At 53.9% G+C, this 22,599-nt stretch overlaps 1 protein-coding gene across 1 annotated transcript; it reads left to right on the forward strand.

Annotated features, from left to right (window-relative positions):
• The first annotated feature begins 1,482 nt into the window (after nucleotides 1-1,482).
• On the forward strand, nucleotides 1,483-20,781 carry LHX2 (LIM homeobox 2). Its single transcript, XM_004269241.3, has 5 exons — nucleotides 1,483-2,236; nucleotides 3,773-3,975; nucleotides 4,941-5,344; nucleotides 10,970-11,175; nucleotides 20,467-20,781. Exons 1-5 carry the CDS (start codon nucleotides 2,117-2,119, stop codon nucleotides 20,752-20,754), a joined length of 1,221 nt encoding a protein of 406 aa, XP_004269289.1. The 5' UTR covers nucleotides 1,483-2,116; the 3' UTR covers nucleotides 20,755-20,781.
• The last annotated feature ends 1,818 nt before the right edge of the window (nucleotides 20,782-22,599 follow it).

The following is a 22,599-nucleotide window of genomic DNA, read 5'->3' on the forward strand; positions in this document are numbered from 1 at the left end:
ACTTCACACTAACCCGCCTCCAAAGCAGAGCCAGGAGATGGGACCCTATAACTGACTAGCTCATTCAGTTTTTCTCTACAATCACCTTTTATTTCCTAAATCCCGCTTCACCACACACCCGGGTATCGCTCCCAAGAGATCCTTGGTTGAGCCTAAAGTCTGGGGGTTGGGGTGGCAGTTGGGATTTAGGCGGCAGGCCAGGTTGGTGGAGAAGTGGTGCTGCCAGGAGGCAGGATGGATGCCCTTCAGTAACTGGGTCTGTGGCATGAGGCACCCAGCGGACAGAGAATGGGCCTGTGGTTTTTGAGAACCTCACTGATGCCTAATGTAGCTCGGAGTGGGAAAGTTTTTAAAGGGGGGGAGAGGGAAAAGGAAGTGATGAAAGAATTTGCTTAGTGCCTACTATGTTCCAGGCATTTTACAGCCGTGATCTCTTTCACTCATCACATCCAAGTGGAGAGGGCTTTCCTGTCCCTCACTTAAAGATCAGAAACAGGCTTAGGGAAGTTAAGTCACTTGCCTAAGGTTACACTGCAAGTAAATGGCAGAACTAGGATCCGAACCCATGCCTTTCCTAGTTCCTACAGCCATGCTCGCACCCACTCTTCCAGGCTGGAGAGAGACTGGGAAGAGCGAGGAGCTGCATGCTGGACCATTAATTGGGCCCTAGCTCACTTGAAGGGAGGATAAGCTGGCTGGCCCCACTCCCCAGGAGCCACAGCTCCCACCGGTTCTTGCCTCTCTGGCTCAGTCGGGTCCGCGGGAGTCCTGCGCGGCAGTCCGCAGCCCGCGGCGCGCAGCCTGGGCCGAAGGCAGAACTCGGCGGCAAGCGGCCCAAGGCTCTCCCAGCTCTGCTCCAAGGCCTGCCTTCCCAGGCCTCCCCAGCCGGTGCCCGAGGGGCGGCTCCGGGCCGAGGGGAGACCAGAGTGAGACCTCCTCAAGCATCCTCTGGCGGCTGCGCCTTCATAGGATGGAGACGGCGGGGAAAGAGGGTTTAAATTTCCTTCCCGAAGCAATCGCAGGAAACTGTTTGTAGCTTAAAACTCTAAACCCCGCGCTCTCCCTCCTCCCTCCCGCCCCCGCCCTCCAGCCTCGCCCACCAGCTCCCACCATCTCGTCGCTCCTCTCCTCCTCTAGCTGCTCCCCTCCCTCTCGGGTCTCCCGCCTTCCCGAAGCACGCGCTGCCAGGGCCCGGGGTGCCGGGCGGCCAATGGCGCGGCAGCAGGACGTGATGTCAGGCGCGGCTGTAGAAAAGGCGCGGACGCTTGGCTGGCGCGGACTGCAGAGCCGGGGCTGGGCTCGGCGCGCTCTTGGAGAGCATTGCGCGCGGCTGGGCCCGCGGCCGGCGGCTCCTCCTCCCACTCTGCTCCTCCTCCTCTTTTCTCCTCCTCCACCTCCTCCTCCTCCACCTCCTCCACCTCCTCCTCCTCCATCCTCCTCCTCCTCCTCCTCCTCCTCCTCCACCTCCTCCTCCACCTCCTCCTCCTCCTCCTCCTCCTCCTCTTCCTCCTCCTCCTCTTCTTCAATTCTCCCGGTGTCTCTGCTCCGCTCGCCGGCTTCCGAGAAACCCCTACTTCAGTAGCCGACCCAGCGCCTAGGCGGGTTGCCTTGGGCTGGGGGCACATCCCGGGGAGGGGAGCGGTCCAGGCAGCTGGGCGGCCGCGGGCACCTAGTCGCTCCCGGGTGAGCCCCGACCGCAGCCGTCGCAGCCTCGGGCAGAGTTTGCGCTCCTGCTTTGCGCCGGGGGCGCCGAAGACGGGCGGGCGATGCCCGCGGCGTGAAAGCGCCCGCGGCGGGCGCTGACCTCTGCCCTGGTCTCTCGCCCCCTCCCGCACCCACCCCCCCCCCCCGCCCCGTGCCCTTGTGACCCTGGCTTTGGCGCCGCCGACCAGGCGCCCCGCGATGTAGCTGCCCCCGCTCCTCGGCGGGAGGCGTCCTGGCCCGCGGGCGCCCGGGGCCCGGAGCCCGGCCTGGGGGCACAGCCGAGCTCGGGCGGGGCCGGGGCCGCGGTGGCTATGCACCGGGCCCGTTAGCGCGGGGAGCGCCAGGCAGCTGAGGCGGGGGGCAAGCCCTCCCGCGGAGGAGCCGCGCCCCCGGCCCCGCCGGTCCCGCCGCGATGCTGTTCCACAGTCTGTCGGGCCCCGAGGTGCACGGGGTCATCGACGAGATGGACCGCAGGGCCAAGAGCGAGGCTCCCGCCATCAGCTCCGCCATCGACCGCGGCGACACGGAGACGGTAGGCGCACAGCTGCGGGGTCGGGGCCAAAAGCTGGGACGGGACCGGCTCGGTCTGCTCCTCTGCTCTCCTAAGTTTGGGGGCAATTTGGGGAGCGTCCTTCGTGCCGCACGGGACTGGACGCTGGGGCTCCGCGGACAGGATGCAAGGCCCGTAGCTCCCGGCTCAGGGGAAACCCGGCTGCTGGCGGAGGAGGGAAACAAGGTTGAAACCGAAATTTCAGACGCTGAGGGTGGAAGAGAGCATTTCTCCCGAAGTGGGAGCGAAGTCCTACCCGCGGCCCGATGGCTCTCTTCTCACTTCAACGGGCTCTTTGGTCGCCAGCCCTTCGCTCTCCTCCACCACTCGGCTCTGGCTGCTGGCGGCGCCGCCTGCGGCGCGGGGAAGGCGAACAAACCGGCAGCACTGGGGCTCCAGCCGACTTGGGCCTCTCCCCGCCTCCTGGCAATCGGGGTTCCCGTCCCAGCGCAGTTTCAGGGGTCGAAGTCTTCTAGGCTAGGGCTTTTCGTTGTTCGCATCTTGGGCCTCCTGGCTGGCCCGACTTGGCTCGGTTAGGGCCGGGAGTTCAGGCTCTGGCCTGGCTCTTGTGGAAGGAGAGTCCGTTCGGATCTCCACACCTGGCTCCACCAGCCCAGCCCCAAATAGCCAGTTCCTTGCCTCAGACCTCCCTGGGGGCCCGATGAGCAGACGCTGCCCAAGCCGGGCCCAGAAGTGACCTTTAGAGGCCAAGGAGGTGGGGAGCACGAGCGAAGCTTCTCTGCTTGGAAAGCAAGAGCAGCAGCCCCCGTGCCTCTGCTTCTGAGCTCTTCTTCCCCAGTTAAACCCTCTCAGCCTGTCAGTTTGGTTAGGAGAGGATTTGGATTGGGCCTATCCTGTGCTCAGAGACTTTGAGGGTGCCCATGCACCCCACTCACCATCTCCCAGGACCCAAGAGGGCCCCAGACAATGTGGCAGAGGTGGTGGAGGGGCAGAGGTTGCCCCGCGATTTGCTCTGGCCTGAACCTTCGGCTTAAGGATCCAGAGATCACTGGGATTAGGGGCCAGGAGCTCCACCGAGTCTCTGGAGAGGAGTCTGTGTGGAGGGTGACTTTTAATGGTCATCTTACCCCTTTTCCTGGGACCCAGCAGAGTGGCTCCTTTAAGAAACAGTTCGGGGGAAGCTTTTGGAGGGCTTGGCTGAAGTAGCCACTGCTGCCCCCAGTCCCCAAACACAGCATGAGCCTTTCTGGGAAAAGAGCAGAGGGGACAGGAAGGGGGAGAAGTAAGGAGGAAGATCTGTCCAGGCCAGCAGCCGGTCCTGGGCCTGTGGCCGGCTTGGGCTGCATGGGCGGGCCTGGGTCCTGAGCCCCCTGGATATGGGCCTTTTGGGGTGCAGGAAGAGCACCGCACACCCTGGCAGGCACCCCACCCCCACCCCCGCATTTAGGGCTAGCTGGAGCCTCGGAGGGAGCTGCAGGTGCCCGGTTCCCCGTGGCGTGGTGGCGGGGTCGCAGGCTGACGCAGGCGCTGCGGACTCGCGCCTCCCTCCCTCCGCAGACCATGCCGTCCATCAGCAGTGACCGCGCTGCGCTCTGCGCCGGCTGCGGGGGCAAGATCTCCGACCGCTACTACCTGCTGGCGGTGGACAAACAGTGGCACATGCGCTGCCTCAAGTGCTGCGAGTGCAAGCTCAACCTGGAGTCGGAGCTCACCTGTTTCAGCAAGGATGGAAGCATCTACTGCAAGGAAGACTACTACAGGTAGCCCCCACCTCGGGACCCACTGCCCTGGGCACCCAGGACCCCTCATCTCAGATGCAATCTTCTCTGGTTGCCTTCCCTCCAGTCCCAAGGGAGGGTTCCCTACCTAGGTCCTCCCTTCTCCAAGCCAGTACAAATTGGATGACATCCTTTTTAAACAGCAATTTGAGGGAAATCTTGGAAAGATCTGCGAAGTGTAGGGACCCAGAGAAAAGCAGAAAGTGTCCTCTTCTTAGCTTAGACCAAAAATAAGCTCGGGTTGGGGGTCCTTGCACCCTTCTCCCTTTGAAGTTTCTTGGGTCAACTAGAGGGAACAGAAACAGGCACCCCCCCCCCAAACCCAGGCAGTCTAGGCTGGTGTGGAACAAAGTTGGAGGGAGAGCTGGGGGATTGGATTGGGTGCATTTCCGGGTCTTTCCTGGAGATGGGAGTGAAAACTGGCCAGGACTGAAGAACGGGAATCACTAACAGACTCCAGGTTCCTTGGTTCTCCTCTCTGGGTTTAGGGTTAGGTCTGCTTATTCTCTCTCCCTCTTTCTTTCTTTCTTCCTCTCCCTTTCTCTCTGTCTGTCTGTCTGTCTCTCTCTCTCTGTCTCTGTGTTTCTTACAAATTACAAACGTCTGTAGGATGCCCAGGCACTGCTGTGGAGGGCAGGATTAGAGGTTGAGGAAGGGCTAACTGGGAAGTTCCCCTTACTCCCGAGCAAAGGCTTTCCTAGGGCTTGCTCAGACTCTGGGTAAAGTCTTTGTAGGCATGAAAATGGTTAAGGGAAACTATATTTCAGGGTAGGACCAGACCTGGGCCAAAATCTAGTTCCATCTTCCCCCCATCCTCCAAGTTAAGACCTGGTTGCCAGTCTTGAGGAGTGGAGTTCCGCCAGTGGCAGCAATGGCACTTGGAGGAGGGATATGGGGGGGTACCCAACCGTGTGTCCCCACAGTCCCTCCCTCGATGGTCCCTACAGGCGGTTCTCTGTGCAGCGCTGCGCCCGCTGCCACCTAGGCATCTCGGCCTCGGAGATGGTGATGCGAGCTCGGGACTTGGTTTATCACCTCAACTGCTTCACGTGCACTACGTGTAACAAGATGCTGACCACGGGAGACCACTTCGGCATGAAGGACAGCCTGGTCTACTGCCGCTTGCACTTCGAGGCGCTGCTGCAGGGCGAGTACACCGCGCACTTCAACCACGCGGATGTGGCAGCCGCAGCGGCGGCAGCTGCCGCGGCCAAGAGCGCGGGGTTGGGTGCAGCCGGGGCCAACCCTCTGGGTCTTCCCTACTACAATGGCGTGGGCACGGTGCAGAAGGGGCGGCCGAGGAAGCGCAAGAGCCCCGGGCCCGGGGCGGACCTGGCGGCCTACAACGCTGGTGAGTGCGAGGCGCCCCGAGCGCCCCGACGGGTTGAGGGAAAGTGCACTGCGTCAGCGACCAAGAGCCGAGTGAATTTCAGTGTCTTATACATGTATACTTATAGCACTCTGGGTACTCCAGCCTTTAGCTTCCCCAGGCCCACCGGATGACCTGGCAGAAGGGACATTAGCTCCCTGGGCTCCAGCCCTTGCGCTCTCGGCTGGAGCGGGAGGAGAGGGTGCATTAATGGTCCTGATGCTCTGGGTGCAGGACCATGTCGCTGAGAAATTTTTTAGAAACAGCTTTTTGGTTTGGGCCTTTTACCCACTTTGCTGTGCAGAAAGTGCAAGGATAGAGAAAACAAGGCAGAGCCGACACCAAACAGGCTCTAGGTTGGCGTGGCTGAGGGAGAGGATCTGGGGCGATGGATGAGCGAAGCAGAGCGGCGGGGGTCCCAAGAGAAAGCACTGGCTGTGGCCTCGGGCACCGAGCTTGGCCTGGCCTGCAGCCGGGGTCATGCGAAGTGTCCTGAGTGCGGCAGGCTCGGGAAACTTGGGCCCAGGAGCCTTTGAGAAAAAGTGGGTCGTAGTGTCCCACCCAATCCTCCTGCTCTGCCAGGTCTCGGTTTCCCCCCGGGGCTCTTCCTTCGAGTTCCGGGTGACAGCGGGGGCGCTGGGATGAGAGCCGCGACCCTCCAAAGTCGGCGCCCCGGGTTGGGACCCAGTAGGCCTGGCCTTGCGCCGGGGTAGGGTGGAGGACTTGTTTCGCATTTCCGGCATCTTTGAACCCCGGGTTGTTCCGGGAGAGGCTCTGCCCCCTGTCGCGTCCCTCCACGCTCAGGACAGCTGCGGGGGTTCTGAGGCCCGGCAAATTGAACCATTAACATCTGCCCGAAGTCTGCACGGCCGGGAAAGGTTTATGACTCCCTGGGCTTCTGAACTTGATAGAGTTTATTTGCAATTACTTTCTTTATTTTGTCTGCGACAGAATTGGATTCGGAGACTTTGTTTTCTTTCTCCTTTTCCCCTTAGTCCAATGCACAAGTGGAAACAAAACAAAACAAAAACCCTGAACTGTGCGGAGAGGGCTGTGGTGGGGAAGAAGTCAGGATTATTTTGATTTTTAAAAATCTGAGCTGGCTTGGGGCGGGGGGTGGGATGGGAGGCGGGTGGGGATCCCCTGTTCGCTCCAACGAAGTTGCTTGTTGGGTGATCGTGGGGCATGTGTGTCTTGGTGTGCGGAGCTGGGAGGAAAATACAGCCCCCAGTCTGGTAAATGGTGAGGGGGCTGCGGCCAGGTCTGCGAGGCGGATTTAATATTTGTTGAAGGCTCTACCAGAGATGCGGCTCTCCAAAACTTCCATCCCTCGTCACCCACCACCCTGAATAGACCACACAGAGTCCAGATCAGGTCCCCCAAAACAAGGCCGGTCTATTTATCAAGTGGGGTCGGCCTCCAGTAGGAACAGCAGGCGGGCTGGGCCACAGGGCGCGTGGTGGTTGGGAGCGGGATTATGTTTTCCCGGGCAGACAGGTTCGCAACCGGGTTCGCAACTGAAAGGTAGGAGGTACCGAGGTGTATTTGTGCTTTTTGCTGCTCCGCCGCCCTCCCTGGCGAGGCCGCGCCGCACCGAGCAAGATGTGGCTGGAGGCTGAGTTTCAGAGGAGCTGGCACCTCTACGAGACTTCCCCACGCATGCCATCTCGTCATTTTCTCTTTGGTCCCTCTCTTCCTTTTTTTTTCCTTTCGGCTCTCTAGGCGCCACTTTCTTTCTCTGCGTGCGTCTCCCGTTTCTCTGTTCCTGTCTCTTTCTCTCCCGACGCTCACGTCTCTGGCCTTGGCCCGGGCTTAACCGCGCACTGCGTGCCGCCGGTGGCTTTGCGGCTCGCTTACTCGGGGCTCCCGGGACTAGGTTGGGAAAAGCGGGAGCCTCCCTCGCTGCTCCAGCCCGGCCAGGCCTCCCCTGGTCTGGCTGCTGTCCCCCTCCCTCCCCTCCCGGCGCTGGCAGGAGAGACATGGCCGCAGTGTGGGCCGCGGGGCCGCTGGGACTGGAAAGAGGGCCCCGTGGAGGGTGAGATTTCGGACGTGTGTCCGGGCAAGTGTGTGTGTGCGTGTGTGCGTGATTCTGACTGTGAGGACTCGAGCTTGTTTGTGTGAGTGTCCCGCACCCAGGGGCCCAGCCACACGGACCCCCTGCAAAGCCCATCGCTGTGGGGGACAGTCCGGTGAAGGAGCGGCGGCACCTCACTACAGCGCGGTGAGCTCGGGCAGAGTGGCGAGGGGGCGCCGTCGGTGCGCCCGGCCTTTCGCTTGGGGAAGGGCAGTCAGAGCGGCGGGGCCGCAGGGTCGGAAAGTCCTTCCGGGGCGATGGCCGCGGCGGTCCTCCTCTGGCTGCCCCTCTGGTCCGAGAGCGCAGCCCAGGTCCCAGAGGCGGAACTGAAACCTACCCCACCCCAGAGCGTGGCTGCCCGCCGGCCGGGGTCGCGGACAAGGCTGCCGGAGCCCGTGAGGGGCCCGGGCCGCACGCTTTGCGCCCGGGTTTGCGCGCCGCGGCCACGGGAGTCCCGCGCGGACCGGCCGGATGCCCGGGCCTCCCCCAGCCCCAGCTTTCTGTGTGTGTGTGTGCCTGGCGGCGTAATTACTGATTTGATTCCAATCCATTATTTAGACAATTGAACCTACAATCTAGTCTTTAGTAAAATGAGGCGAAGTCAGATTTGATTACAGGTTCAGTCCCAGCGACAAGAGCTCGAAACCCGATGGGTTAATAACAGATCACGAGTAAATTATTCATGATTTTACGAGCTCTTTAGCTCCATTGAATCGGCCTAATTGAGAGGAAAAAAAAAAAGGAGAGAGAAAGCTTGGTCCTCCCCCTCCCCTCATCCCCTTGCTCCTCCCTGGACCCAATCCTGGGGAACCGTGATCCTTCTGGGGAGCTGGGGGCGAGAGTGCGGGGCTTGGGGCACCGACCAAATCTGGGCTCAACAGCCTCTTTGCCCCCAGCGCAGCCCCCTGCCCCAGCCGCTGGCCGGCCTCGGCCTCCCTGCCTTGGGCCGACTCCTTTTCTGCCCTCCTCTCCTTTTCTCCCTTTCCCCTTTTCACCGCTCCCCAGCCTGTAACAGCTTCGAAAAAGCCACCCCGCAGGGACCCAGTCTCCCTGAGACCTGGGATTCAGTTCCGTGGCCTGGACCCTCCACCACACAACATCCCTACTATTTCCGGGCCTTGCTGTCCCCTCAGGCTCTCTCTGTGTCTCTCCTGGTTTCTTTCTGTCTTTGTAGCTGTCTCTCTCTGGTTCTCTCCATATCCACTGCTTTCTTTTCCTCTGCCTCTTCTCTCTTTTATCCTGGCTCTGTCCATTTTCCCTCCCTACCATCTCTCCTTTTCTCTCCATTCTCTCTGTCTTTCTACATCTGTCCCTTTCTTTCCTTTCTCTGCCCTTTCTTTCTCCCTCCCCCAACCACCTCCCCCCATCTAGGCCTCACTCAGGGCACGTCCCTTGGGTTCGTGGGGCGCCAGGGTCCCCATGGAGCTCATTAACAGCAGCAAGGCCCAGGCAGGGGCTGGGCGGAGGAATGGGCCCAGAGATCCCCTGTGGGGAGGCCTGCTCCCCCCTCCCGTGGAGCTGGGGACTAGGGGCAAGAAGAGGGTTGCTCCCCACAGTGGGGGCAGGGCAGTTTCCATGGATCCCATTCGGAGTCATTCTGTGATCCCCTTTAAATTGCTGGATCCTCGTCCTTCACTCTGAGCACTCTCAGTGGGAGTAGCCTGACTGGAGGACTTGGGTGCCTGGGTGCCTATGGGAGGAGCCCTTAGGAGGTGTAGCCACTTGCTGACAACTCCTAGGTTAGGGACAAGACCAGCATCTTGTGAAATTTTTCTGCAAGGGACCACTCCTCACTTGGATAGGGGAGGAGTAGGTCACCAGGAGAGCAGGAGTACTTCTGAGGTAGTATTGCCAGATAAAATGCAGGACTCCCAGTTAAATCTGAATTTTGGGTAAACGACAAGTAAATTTTTTTAGTGTAAGTGTATCCCATACAACATTTGAATTTTAAATAAACAATGAATAATTGTTTAGTATGAGTGTATACCATGCAATATTTGAATTTTAGGCAAACAACAAAGCAGTTTTCAGTATAGGTATGTCCCATGCAATATTTGAGACATCATACTAAAAAATTTTTTATTGTTTATCTGAAATTCAAATTTAACTGGACAATCTGTATTTTTATTTGCTGTATCTGCAGCTCTATTATGGGCATGTGATGAGACAGGAGATATATTCCCAGTTGCCCACTTTAGGGGGAATGAATTAATCTCTTATGAGGCATTCCCCAAAGTAAGACCTTATGTGTGGAATGGCTCAGGATGTATTGAGGGGATCTTGGAGAGGGGTCCTGCGTGTCCCCGTCAGCCACCAGGTTGCTAAGCAACTTTCTGAGGCCCAAGTTTTCCATCCCTGTCCCCCACCCCGGTGCCTTCCAGGCATTGGCAGGCCCAGCTGGGCCCCTTCTGGATGGGGACGGGCTCCCCAAAGAGTCATGCTTCATCTTTGCCTGCCTTTATGGTGTAGGGGAAAGAAACAGCAAGGAGGCAAGCACTGCAGTGTTGAATCTAGGCTCAGCCATAACCAATGGTGTGGCTTTATTTTCCTTAGCATTAGTTTCCTCATCTCTAAAATGGGGTGAATAGCAGTAGCCACCCCTTGGAGCAGTAGTGAAGCCCCCCTCCGCCCATGTATGTAGAGCCAAAGGCATACCCTGGGTGTGGCATACGTGTTAATTTCTTCCTCCAGCTTCCTTCCCTTTTGGTTAGAACTCTGCCACTCCATGAGATTTCCCAAGATAGCTTTACCTCCCTGCCTCATTCACCTCATTTGTCAAACTGGGAAACAACTGCCTCATAGGGCAGTGGTGAGGATTAAGCTACAAAATACAATTTCCAACCTTCGACCCAGTGCCTGCGGCCCAGGGCTAAGGGATCGTGCCACTACCTTTGGTTGTAGGAACTGATGAGGGAGAACTGAAAGTGAGTGGAGAGTATGGAAAGTGAGTTGAAGCCTGTGACTTCCAGGTGCCTGCCCCAGACACTGTGTGGGGGGAAGGGGCAGGGGAGACTGGAGACTGCATTCCTCCTTAGGGAGTGCAGGGAGAAACGGGGAGATCATGGGCCTGCGTCTGCAGTCAAGTGACTTCCCTTTCGGAGCCTCAGTTTCAATATCTGTAAAAAGGGGGAAATAATGCTTGGCTCAAAGGGTTGTTTTGAGGATGAAAATGTGCATGTAAAGCCCTTTAGCACATCTTGTGGAGTTGAATGTCATTGACAAGTTGTAGCTGTTGTTATTATTACTATTATTATTGTAACATGATGGCTCAGAATGGTTTTTGGATTCTCCTAGAGCTGGGTTTGAATCCAGCATTTCCTAGCTGAATGACCCTGGGTAGATGGCTCTCAACCTCAAACTCCCCTATAAATCTATAAAATGGAATAATATCTCCACCTCACTGGGGTGCAGCACCCACCGTGTGGTTCTGAGGCTAGAAACATTTGGCGAAGCGTGGGGTGGGTGTGGACTTGGCAGTGTTGTGGGGGTCCGGGCCAGGAGGTTCACCTGCTGCCTCTGCGTTCCTTCCCCAGCCCTGAGCTGCAACGAGAACGATGCGGAGCACCTGGACCGCGACCAGCCGTACCCGAGCAGCCAGAAGACGAAGCGCATGCGCACCTCCTTCAAGCACCACCAGCTTCGGACCATGAAGTCTTACTTTGCCATTAACCACAACCCCGACGCCAAGGACTTGAAGCAGCTCGCGCAAAAGACGGGCCTCACCAAGCGGGTCCTCCAGGTCAGCCAGGCCGGGGCTAGGGGTGGGGGCATCTGTGGCGTCAGGACCTGGGGTGGAATCCCACAGTGGCCGTGGGCCTTGGAAGGACCTTCCGCTCTACGTCCGCCTATCTCTTTATCTTTCTCTGTTCTCTTTCTCCATCTCTTCAGTCTATCTCTAGCTGTATTTCAATCTTTTTTTTTTCCATTCTAACTTTGTCTTCTCTCCTTCAAGTTTTGTCCCTCAGTGTTTCTGTTTTGTGTCTGTGTGTCCCTCTGTCCTCTTTGTCTACACACTCAGTCTCTTTTCTTTCTTGTAAGCAATTCTTAGTTGCTATTTATTACCCAAGTGACACTCAAATATGCTCATGTTGTAAAAGGTTCAAGCATTTCAGTTAAACCAGAGCTTCCCCCCACACCCCCACCGGCAACCTTGGCCCCTTAAACCAGGATGCCCGTCCAAGGCACCTGCTGTTAGCCATTTGCTCCTTCTGCTTCTTGTTCCTCACTTGCTCTCTCTAGTTTCTCTCTCTCTCTCTCCTGTTTCTCTCTAGATTTACCTTCTGTTTCTTTGTTGCTTCTCAGACTCTCCCAGAAGCAAGGTTTGTAAGGGAGAGGGATTAGGGCAGATCCCCTGGGTGGAAGTAGATGGGTGCCTCTGAAAACAAGCAGCATTGCACTTGTATGTGAGGGTGCTTTCTTGATAGAGAGGATCCAGAGCTTTCACCAGATACCCTAAGGGTCTGTCCACCACCCCCAAAATGTTAAGAACCCCATTTGGGGATACAGGTATCCCAGCTGCCTGTATGACCCAAACTTGTGGCAGAGCCTTGGGTCACCACTTTTTAAATCTTCAGCTCCTCCTCTTACACGTTTCATGGTCCTGGGCAAGTCACCTAACTCCTCTGAGCCTCAGTTTACTTGTATGTGAAATGGGCACAAGAAATTACACTGAAGGCTTATTGGAGGAGCAATTGAGATAATGTAAGTGCCCATCACAGTAGCTGACAACCGCTCAGTGGATGGTAGCTAGGATAACATTAACTAGAATAATCAGTTAACTGATATTAACTAGTATAAACAATTATTCTGGTGGTTGGACTTCAGTTTCCACATCTGTACAATGATAAGGTGGGAGAATATCTCCCTTTATAGCTAGTTTAACCAATTTATTCCTCAGAACGTGTGACTGTAGGGATAACAATGCACATTTTTGGGTAAGAAAATCGAGAGATGAAGTGAGTTGACTGTGGTCCCACAGCAGGAGGAGTGGTGCTGGAATCTGAGGGCAGGCCAGTCCGACCGACCCCCTAGCCCTAAGTCTCTGAGGACTGAGGGCCCGGGGGTGGGTGGCGACAGCGAGTGGGTGAGGGTGATGGTGACGACACCGAGGGTGGCTGTGAAGCCACCCTAAGCTTTCTTGCGAGTCTGTTAGAACTTTTAAGAAAGCATTTTGGAGGTGACATTGGTGGCGGGATGGGACTGTGACGCGGGCGAGGGTCCGCAGATGTCCGGGAAGCCTGGAGTCCGGGCGCCCAGGCCCCCGGCTGCCGGCCAGGCGCACCGCGACGGGTCTGGCGCAGCTTGGTCTCGCGCGGTCTCAGTGACGTAGCGGAGGGAGCTGAGGACCCGCCAATGAGACGCCGATGCGCCTCTCTGGGCCCGCCCCCCCGCCCTGGAGTTCCCCGCCGGCCCCGCCCCTCCTGTTTGGGATCCGTTTTGCCCAAGGTCCCTCTGACCAGGGCACTAGAAGAGGCGGCCCCTTGGGGTCTCAGATCCCGCTGGCCCGTTTTCCTCCGACTTTTCCTTTTGGGGATTAGGTCGGGCGACTCTTCTTGGCGCCCCCTCTGTTCCTCAGCCCTGGGCGAATTTGGACGCAGGATCTGTGGTTGCTGCCTTTTCTCTGGTTAGTAGTCCTTCCTCTCTCTAGATGCCCTTATGGTGAGTTGGTGGGGGAAAAGGGATCCGTGAAAAAAGCCCTAAGAGCAGGCAGGGGCAGGAACAGGGACTTGAAGTCAGGCAGAGCTGGGTTCCGTTCTGCCCGTCTACTCACTGGCAGTGTGTCTTGCACAAATTAGTTACCCTCTCTGAGCCATAGCTTTCTCATCTGTAAAATGGGCACCATTAGGGCACATACCTCGCCAATTATCCAGATTAAGTGAAATAAAGAGTAAATGTCCATGGTTGGGTCTGAATCCGGGGTGGGGAGCTGGTCTCTGTGGCCTCGGTAAAGCAGCAAGCTTGGTTTAGGAACACATTGGATTTCCAGCATAGTTCTCTCTCACTCTTTCATCTGACCAAATAGCTATTGGCACCAGGCCCTGGGGACACAGAGGTGAATGAACCACAGTCCTGGCCCTGAAGAAGTTCACCTATTAGGTGTCGAGACAGACCCACAATCAGTTTCCCCATAGTGTGATCAGTCGGGAGGGAGTTTCTATGGGAGACCAGGGGAGAGACCAATTACCTACCCTGTATGTGAGGAAGGGTTCATCTGTGTGACCTGGGTCTAGACTTGCTCTTCCTCCCCTAGAATCCTGAGCCAGGGCTGTTCACACCTGCATGCCCTCTCCACCATGGGGACTCAGAAAAGCCAGGGCATGGGACTAGTTGAGAGAGAGAATCACTGATAGGAGCACTAATCAATAAATGTTTGAGTGCTCTACTGTGTGTCTGCTATGTGTTGAAAGACTCATGAAGTACACTTGCTCATTGAGTCCTCGCTATCAGGCATCATGATCCCTTCTCCTCCACTGTACAGATGGGAGAACACTGAGACCCAAATGATTTCCACTTGCCCCAAGTCACACTTTGCTGGTAGGTAGCAGAGCTGGATCCAGATCCAGGCGCGTCTGATCAGTGGGCCTTGCCCTTTCTCCTCTAAGCCAACCCAGCAGTGACAGCCTCTGAGTGTGAGTATCGTTTATGGCCTGTACGTTGTTGGGGTGAGGGCAGTCATACCCACAGGACACATCAGACCCCTGTTCTCCCTCCTCCCAGACCTCCCAATCTCCTGCACAAATGCTTAGTATTCCCTAACAGCACAGCAGCTCATGATTATGCAGCAGTTTGCAAAGCCTTGTCTTTCCAGCCACTCGTCTTCCTTACCTTAATATTTTCCTGCCCATTTTACAGATGAGAAGCTTAAGAACTAGTGAGGTGAAGTGATTTACTTGAGGACACAGGAGCCAGGCATTGACAGGGTGGGGCTCTCTCCCAGGTGTTCTGACTACTGATGGGCCAGCTAGGGGAGATGGGATGGGGGCAGTTTGGGGCGAAGCAGCTGGTGGTGTGGCTTTGGAAGGTAACATAGAGATTAAAGTCCTTTCTGACATAACAACAATGTGATTTGGGCACTTTAACTTCTCCTCTCAGAGCCCAATTCCTTGTCTTTGAAGTGGAGATAATAATAGCTTGTACCTTGAGGATTCCTGAGGATTGAGACAATGAATGGGAAGGCTCCAGCATGGTGCCTGCTGGTACAAAGTAGACAAAGTAGGTGCCCATGAAATGGCTTCTCATCACTGGCTACACAAGCTTAATTGTGCTAGGCCTCGGGTGCCCCCTGCAGGTTGTGGTCCACCTCGACCCTGTGGAGAGAGTCTGCAGGGCAGGGCAGGTTGAGGTTGAGGCTGAGTTCCCAGAAGTGGATGAGGTAGTGGTGTGTGTGTGTGTGTGTGTGTGTGTGTGTAGGGATTCTAGGCTGTTACTGAATCTGTAATGTATAAGCATCAACATGGCAGGCCCGGGATGCAGTAGCCCTGCTGGAATTTGGAGCTGATACGAGGTCCAGACTCAGCCCTCCCACTTACTCTCTGAATGGTTATGAGCGAGTGACTTAACCTCTCTAAGCTTCAGCTATAAAATGAGGATGATAACAGTGCTTCACTAGGTGGTTGCAAGGAGTAAATAAGATGACATAAAGTGTAATTTATAAAGTATATATGAGGGACTCAAAAATATTAATTTCATACACATTTACCTAGTAAGGTTCAGTCTACCATCCCCTTTTGCACACATTTAGAAATTTTAATTATCTTCATTTTGCAGATGAGGAAAGTGAGGTTCAGAGAGGCTAAAACCCTTGCACTGAGTCTCACAGCTAATAAGTGATGGGAGGGGTCAAGCCCAGATTGGTTTGATTCCACAGCTCTTTCCAATATGGCACAGTGTAGGGATTGGGATTCTCAGCGCCCCCTCCCCTTGGATGTAGCTGCCGAATGCAGCAGGACAGATGGGGGACAAGGGGAGGAGTGAGTCATAGATGCCGTGTCTTGGTAGGAAAGCAGGAATTCTGTTGTAAAGCCCTAGGGGTGTAAAAAGTGCTCAGAATTGTCACCAGCAGCAGCAGCATGACAATCACAGTACTCACTTGTCACCAGTGGGCAAGGTGACCGGGAGACAGAATGGCTCCTTGGACCGAAGTCCATTACGACATTAAGCTTTACCAGTTCTTGGAGAGCATTGCTCAGCACATCCATGCGCCTCTGCATTGCCTCTCTTCCTTCCTGGGGAAGGATTAGGAAGGCAGAATATTAAGGTGCCCTAGGCTGGGGAAGGGGCTGGTGAGCTGATGGATTTGGATGGGTGAATGTCTCCTTAGGGGTTCCCAGTGTGACTTTGAAGGAAAATACATTTTAACGACCAGCAGTTTAAAAGCATTCTTCAGATGACCAGTTAGTCATCATTAACCTATGTGAGAACTCAAGAACTGAGGACACTAGCTTTCCTCCATTCACTCACTTCAACAAATACACTGACCTGCCGTGTTCTGGGCGGGGCATGAGGTACTGAGGATTCAGTGATGACCCTGGCAATGAACAGGCCCGGCTGGAATGTACAGTCCACAGGGGAGACAATGTCCAGCAAGGTACTGTATAAATAATTAAAATGGTGATAAGATTGACCTCTATATTTTTCTGTATATTTGAAATATCTCATAGTAAAAATACCTTTAAATGATTCCAGGGCCAAATAAGTTTGGGAAATGCCAAAGATTGACTGCATCCTTCTCTTAGAGATCAGAGCACACTGGCATTAATACAGGCATTGAGAAATCTTGAAGAGATTCAACTTTGTCTAGTCCAACATTTCCCAAGTATATTTGGCCACAGAACCCTTATTTAACTCTTGACAAAAATAAAATAGAAGAAGTGCTAGGATGGAAAAATATAGGGGTGCAACGAGAGCATAAACACGGGGACCTGACCTGGGGAGGGAGGTGGTCAGGAGTGGCTTCCCTGAGGAGGTGAGGTTTAAACTAGGACTGCAGTTCATTGAGCCTCAGCTTCCCCACCTGTAAAATGGGGAGAGTGAGCATTGTTTTGCATGTCATTTGCACAGGGCTGTACAGAGTGTTTGATCTAGTCACGGATGGTTGAAGTTGGATGGAATTTCATAGGTGATTTGGCCCAGATCTCTCCGTTTAGAAGAGAGGAAACTGAAGCCCAGAGAGGTGGAGTGACTTGTTCAAGGCCCCAGAGCAAAGTAGTTGTAGCCCTGGAACTGGACCTAAGGGGTCCTGATATCCAGTCCACTGCTCATTATTTTTTATTCTTTAAAGAAAACTTTCTTTAAAGTTTATAAAATAATAGAACCACCATACAGGCAGGTTAGAAAACTAGGGGGGAAAGTTACCCATATGAAGACACAGGAAACCAGTAATCCAGGTGTGCAGTTTGGAAGTTAAGTAGTGGGTAGGGGCGTGGGCCCAGCTTGCTGGGATGCACATCTCATCTCTGCGTCTTTGGCTGGGCTCTGGGCCTCAGTCTCCTCACCTGATGATAATATCAGTGCTGACCTTGTAAGGCACTAACAGGAGTTCATATGTGTAAAATCCTTAGAACTTTGCTTAGACGTTGCCTTCTGAGTGAATAATATTCGTCGTTATTATTTGCTTTATGAAGTTGCAATACCAGAGGATGTCATTTTCTTATCCTTTTTTTTCCTCACATAACATTCGTCACAAGACATTTCCTCTGCGACTGCGTGGAGTGGCTGTGTGGTGACTTCCACTTGTCCCGTCTGGTCAGATGCTTTGGATGCAGCCATTGGTTTTGATGTCATAAAAAGAAACCGCCAGTGGGCATTTTTGGTCTGAAGCGTTTGTATTTTGGCTGGTTTCCTTAGTGGCCCTGGAGGGGATCTGTGGGGCAGAGTGGGTTTCCCACTGACCCTCCTGGTCTCCTTGATGAAAGAATCCTGGGGAAGGGGATTTGCGAGGCAAAGCTCAGCCTTCAGGGCCAGGGGGTGTCTGAGGAGGAGCCATGTAACCATGTGGGCTTCCTCCTCCACCCAGGACCTACTGGGGATCCCCTGGGCACCTGACTGAGGCACTCCCTGGAGATGAAGAGAGAGGGCTGTCCGTTTAAGAAGATGGGTGGGTAGAGCAGATCATCTTCCTTGTTGCAGCTGCCAGAGAATCGCAGCCTGTCAGCACTCCAAGAGGCCATAGAGATCATATGGTGTGGTCCAACTCCCTTGTTGTACAGGTAGGGAAACTGAGGCAGACCCAGAGGTAAGGGACTAGCAGGGGTCACCTGATTGGACAGTGGCAGAACCAGAGCTGGAAGCTACAGCCTGTGCTCTTTCCACTACATCGTAGTTGCTTCTTTGTTTATTCACTCATTCATTCATTCATTCATTCATTCACTGACTCACTCCGGATCATGTGGTAGGGAAAGCATGGACTTTTTATGGCAGATAATCCTGGATCTTAATCTCAGTTTGGCCTCTGTGTGACCTTGGGCAAGTGACTTTGTCTCTCCAAGCCTCTCTGGTTTTAAATCTATAAAGTGGGGATAATGATAGTACCTCCCTACTTGGCCTATCATGGAGATAACCTGTGACCGTGCATGTTAGAGGATGGCTGGGTGCCCGGCATGAAGAGGTCTGTAAATGTTATCTGTTAGTATTACTATTAACTCAATGCACGTGACTGATTCTTAATCTTTGCCAGTCCCTCTGCCATATCCCCAGGGATATAAAGATGACTTAGACAAGGTCCCTGTCCCAACAACCTCTTGGGAGGGGATTTTTTTTGAAATACCCAGGAGAATTCTGGTGAAGCCTGGCTTAAGGTGAGAAACAAACTCCACACAAACCCCCGCAGCAGATGGCTTTTAGTTGAGTTGTTGACTTTCATCCACCAGATTCCCAGCGCCTCAGATTCGGTAAAGCAGAGAAGGCAGTTGTGGAAGATGGTGTCATTGTTTACAAACCTCTGTTAGGGGCAACGCCAGAGAAATAGCAAACAGCCAGCAACTAACTGTTCCAGCCCTTCCCAAGGGCTTGGAGCCCCGGACCGATGGGCGATGCACTGCCCCCGGGGCTTCCCGCTCCTGCTACCACTTGGAGAGTCAGGCCCACAGGACGCTCACAGGGCCACACATGCTCAGGACAGGACGGTGGCAAGAGTGTCACAGCTCCAGGCTTCCTCATCCCCAATCTGCAGTGTTACTTTGGGGAAGTCGCCTCTTCTCTCTGAGGGTGTCTGGGGGCTTTCTCCATCATTTTCTCCGTCGGTCATTCTCTGGGCCAGACGGACACAGAGTTCCACCTCTGTAGATTCCTGCAGGCCGGGCAGGGAAGGAGCCCCCGTCGCAAGAAGTGCCTATCGAGGCTGGTCTTAGAAGCACTGTACTTATTTGCAAGCCCCCAGAAGAGGTGATGGGCTTGCTTTGGGCAAAGGCCAGGGAAAATGTGCTTTCTTCCTGGAAAGATCCAGCGGGAGAGAGCTTTGTTTCCCAACTTCACAGGGTCTGCATCTCCCTCCTTACTCCAGGATTCTAAAGGCTGTGCTTTTTAATTGAGCCCAAGTTGTATCAGGCCACCAAAAAGAGGGTTTGAGGCCACAGGCCCCTGGAGCTGGGGTGGTCCCCAGGGGAGGGTGGGGCCGAGGGCTGGCCCTTCCGATCCCTGTCTGAGACACTGGGAAGACAGGAGATGCAGGCGCACCTGGAAGGACGCAGCTGGACACCCTAGAATCTGTTCAGTTCCCCAAGGCCCTCTGTTTTACCGGGAGGCTTCCGGCGAGCGTTTTCTTCACGCAAAGGGAAGGGAAGGGGCCCTGCCCTTTGGGCTTTTTTCTCTGGGAGATACAACCTCCCACCCCATCCCCCAACCTTCCTCCCCCCAGATTTTCTTGGCTTCTCCCAAAGTACTTTGAGGACCTCGGGGTACAGCGGGATCTCTCTGTGCAGTTCGATGGGTGGGCATACTGGCTGGGGGGTGCTGTGTAGATAAGTATCGATGCTTCGTGTGTACAGGCTTGTGTGCAGTGGTGTGGGTGCGAATGTGTGCGTGTGTCGGTGCTCAAGGGAAAATGAAAGCAAACCCTTATTCTCTCTCTTGGGCATTCTTTTCACACAGAGCTCAGTAACTGGGCCCCCCACCCCACCTCCCTCGTAAAGGATACTGGGACATGGCAGGTCGGGAGAGGGAATCTTTCATCGGGCAGCTCTTCCCATTCTGTCCACTCCGCCCTGAGACCTGAAACCCAGTGGTCCAGGATGCTGGCGGCTTCTCCAGCAGATAGCGGCAGGGATTAGGAGCTGCGTCTTTCTCTTCCTCTTAGTAACTCTTTATTGACTGATTCCTGTGTGTTCTTTACATCGTTCTGGTATTTCCCAGACTTGCCATGAAAAACTTGAAAAATGGTACCCACAAGAATTTGTGGGATCTCTTGCCCGCTTAAAGGCGACTGCCAAAAAAACGAACCTCTCAACCATGGTGGAAAATGATCGAGATTCGGCTTGTGTGAATCTCCCAGAACAGAATAGAAATGCTATGTGAGCCGCATATGTAATTTTACATTGAAAACTGTCCAGTAGCCACCTTAAAAAAGCAAAAAGAAACCTGTAAAATTAATTTTAAGGATATATCCTGTTTGGCCCAATATATTGTCATTTCAACGTGTAATCAAAATAAAAATTACCATCGAGATATTCTACTTCCTTCAAATCTGATGTGGTTCTCACCTATAGACCAGCCATCTTGGGGCTAGCCACATTTCAAGTGCTGGGTGGCCACATGTGGCTAGTGGCTACAATATTTGAGAAACTTCTAACAGAAGGGGAAACCCAGTAACAGGCAATTCGAGGAAAGGACATTTTTATTGTATTAACAATAAAAATACAAAACAAAATATTGCCAGCCCAACTTTTTAATACACAGCTCCCCCACCCCCCCACCCCCATTCCGGCAGAACACCGATTGGCATCTCTGAGTTAAACAGTCCGGAGGCATGCTCTGCCCTTCTTCTCCTCGTCCTGCCCGCCTTCCTCTGACCAGCCCTTCCCTCTCCCCCACGCAGGTCTGGTTTCAGAACGCCCGGGCCAAGTTCAGGCGCAACCTTTTACGGCAGGAAAACACTGGCGTGGACAAGTCGACGGAGGCGGCGCTGCAGACGGGGACGCCGTCAGGACCGGCCTCGGAGCTGTCCAACGCCTCGCTCAGCCCCTCCAGCACGCCCACCACCCTCACAGACTTGACTAGCCCCACCCTGCCGACTGTGACATCCGTCTTAACTTCTGTGCCTGGCAACCTGGAGGGCCACGAGCCTCACAGCCCCTCGCAAACGACTCTTACCAACCTTTTCTAATGATTCTCGGCCCCCCGCCCCTGCCCCACAATTTCTTTAAAAAAGAAATTATCTTTAGTTGAATTCCAAGTGTATTTTAAAATAGAGGCTTTGAGCAACTAACTAACCACATTTTAGGATCTCGCCTGGAAAATGAGGAAGAAAATAACTACGCCCCTTGCAGACACAGCGGTGTGGACTGGAATTACTTGGAAGATCTATCTGCAACACAACATTTGTGTCACTGTACAGTTTTGTGGACTGAGCGAGGAAAAACAACAAATAATTTAAGTTGGCTAGAGCTTCTGTATTTTCAAAGACTGCCACGTGCCTTAGGAATACTGTTTTATCTCCATACTTTGGATGACTTGTTCATTTTTCTCTCCCTCTTTTTCTCTCTGTATATTTATGACCAGAGCAAAAATGTAAAAAAAAAAAAAAAAAAAGTTTGTTACTTTGAATAGTCCTAAAAAAGAAAAAAAAAAAAAGGAAAAAAACAAACCCCCTCCAACAGTCGCTTTGTTGTTTTAGAATTTTAAGGTGGAAGTCTGTTCAAATATCAGAATTTGTAAAATCTAACCAGTAATAAAACCACTTACTGAAACTAGCTGGTGCCACTGCTGTTTAGAGGGGTGCCGGATTCACAGGACTTAAGAGTCTTACTGAAGCCCAGAGATCAATTCCAAGGTCTTCCCCTATTTATAATAATTTATAATATTTGCGGGGACCCTCTTTTGTGCCAGACTTTGGGCTGCTTGTTGGGATCCAGAGATGAAGTAGACACAGTCCCTGCCCTCAAGGAATTTAGAGTGGAGGCAGAGACAGACAAGAGATCATCTTAGCACGTGTGCTAAGTGGGGAGCATGTAAGCAAAATACCATTCATTCATGCATGTGTTTTTTCAAATATTAAATAAGCACGCCCTGCTGGATCCTTTGACAAAGCTCAAAGGTCATTACACCTGCCTCTTCTGCTCTTCTCTGGGCTGGAAGGGTATGTCAGGCAATGAGGGAGGCCTTTCCCCATGGGGAGTGAACGCTGTCACCACAGGGCAGCATAAGCTCAAGTTTTCCTAATATAAGACACAAAATTTCAAAATCTTCCAATAGGGCAAAACCAAATGAATTTGGTTCCTTTACTAAAGCTTCAGGTAACCTCAGAAGCCCAGAGAAAAGATGCATCCAGAGAGGATGGAGGTTGAGAGCCAGGCAGAATGAGGTTGGAATCTCTACTGTGGAGCAGCGTGAGCTGAAGGAAGTCATTTCACCTCTTCAGGCCCCAGTTTCCTCAGCTGGAAGGTGACAGTCATGACCTTTATATGACAGTTGTAGTGAGGGTGAAGTGAGGTGTGTTGCGGGGCCCAGCAGAGGGCCTGGCATGTAGGAGCTCAATATATTTTATGGAATGACAAGTGACACGTCAGGACCTTGCAGGTGGAGAGCAGGAATGTGTGTATCCAGGCACTGCCTGTCATTGCTGGATGCATCAAGCAGGTGTGACGTCTGTCCACTGAGCATCTTATACCTCTCCTTTCTTGCCCTGAGCCCTACTGCAGAGTACTCTGTTACCAGCTTGATCGAATGCCAGCCGTCGTCTAGCAAAATGCCCCACAGTGCCCACCAATTTGAAAACCCAGAGGGAAGATCATAGCTGCTTTGAGGAGAACACAGCCAGGCAAGGTTGGGCAGGGCAGCAATCCAGCCCAGGATTGTGGTCCCTCTCCCTTCCTCCTCCTGCCATCATGATTGGGACCATGTGGGGAAAGGGAGTAGGGCAGGAATGGGTTGAAAGTATGTAAAGCCTGAAGCGACTCACTTTCTGAAATGTTAAACACACACACACACACACACACAAGGCACTATTGTT

The sequence above is a fragment of the Orcinus orca genome, chromosome 6, assembly GCF_937001465.1.
Source record: "Orcinus orca chromosome 6, mOrcOrc1.1, whole genome shotgun sequence".
Classification (NCBI taxonomy): domain Eukaryota; kingdom Metazoa; phylum Chordata; class Mammalia; order Artiodactyla; family Delphinidae; genus Orcinus; species Orcinus orca.

Coding starts and splice junctions, on each gene's coding strand:
- LHX2 (XM_004269241.3), top strand. CDS start 2,117: ATGCTGTTCCACAGTCTGTCGGGCCCCGAGGTGCACGGGGTCATCGAC. Junction 3,976..4,940: donor TGCAAGGAAGACTACTACAG/GTAGCCCCCACC, acceptor TGGTCCCTACAG/GCGGTTCTCTGTGCAGCGCT. Junction 5,345..10,969: donor CCTGGCGGCCTACAACGCTG/GTGAGTGCGAGG, acceptor TTCCTTCCCCAG/CCCTGAGCTGCAACGAGAAC.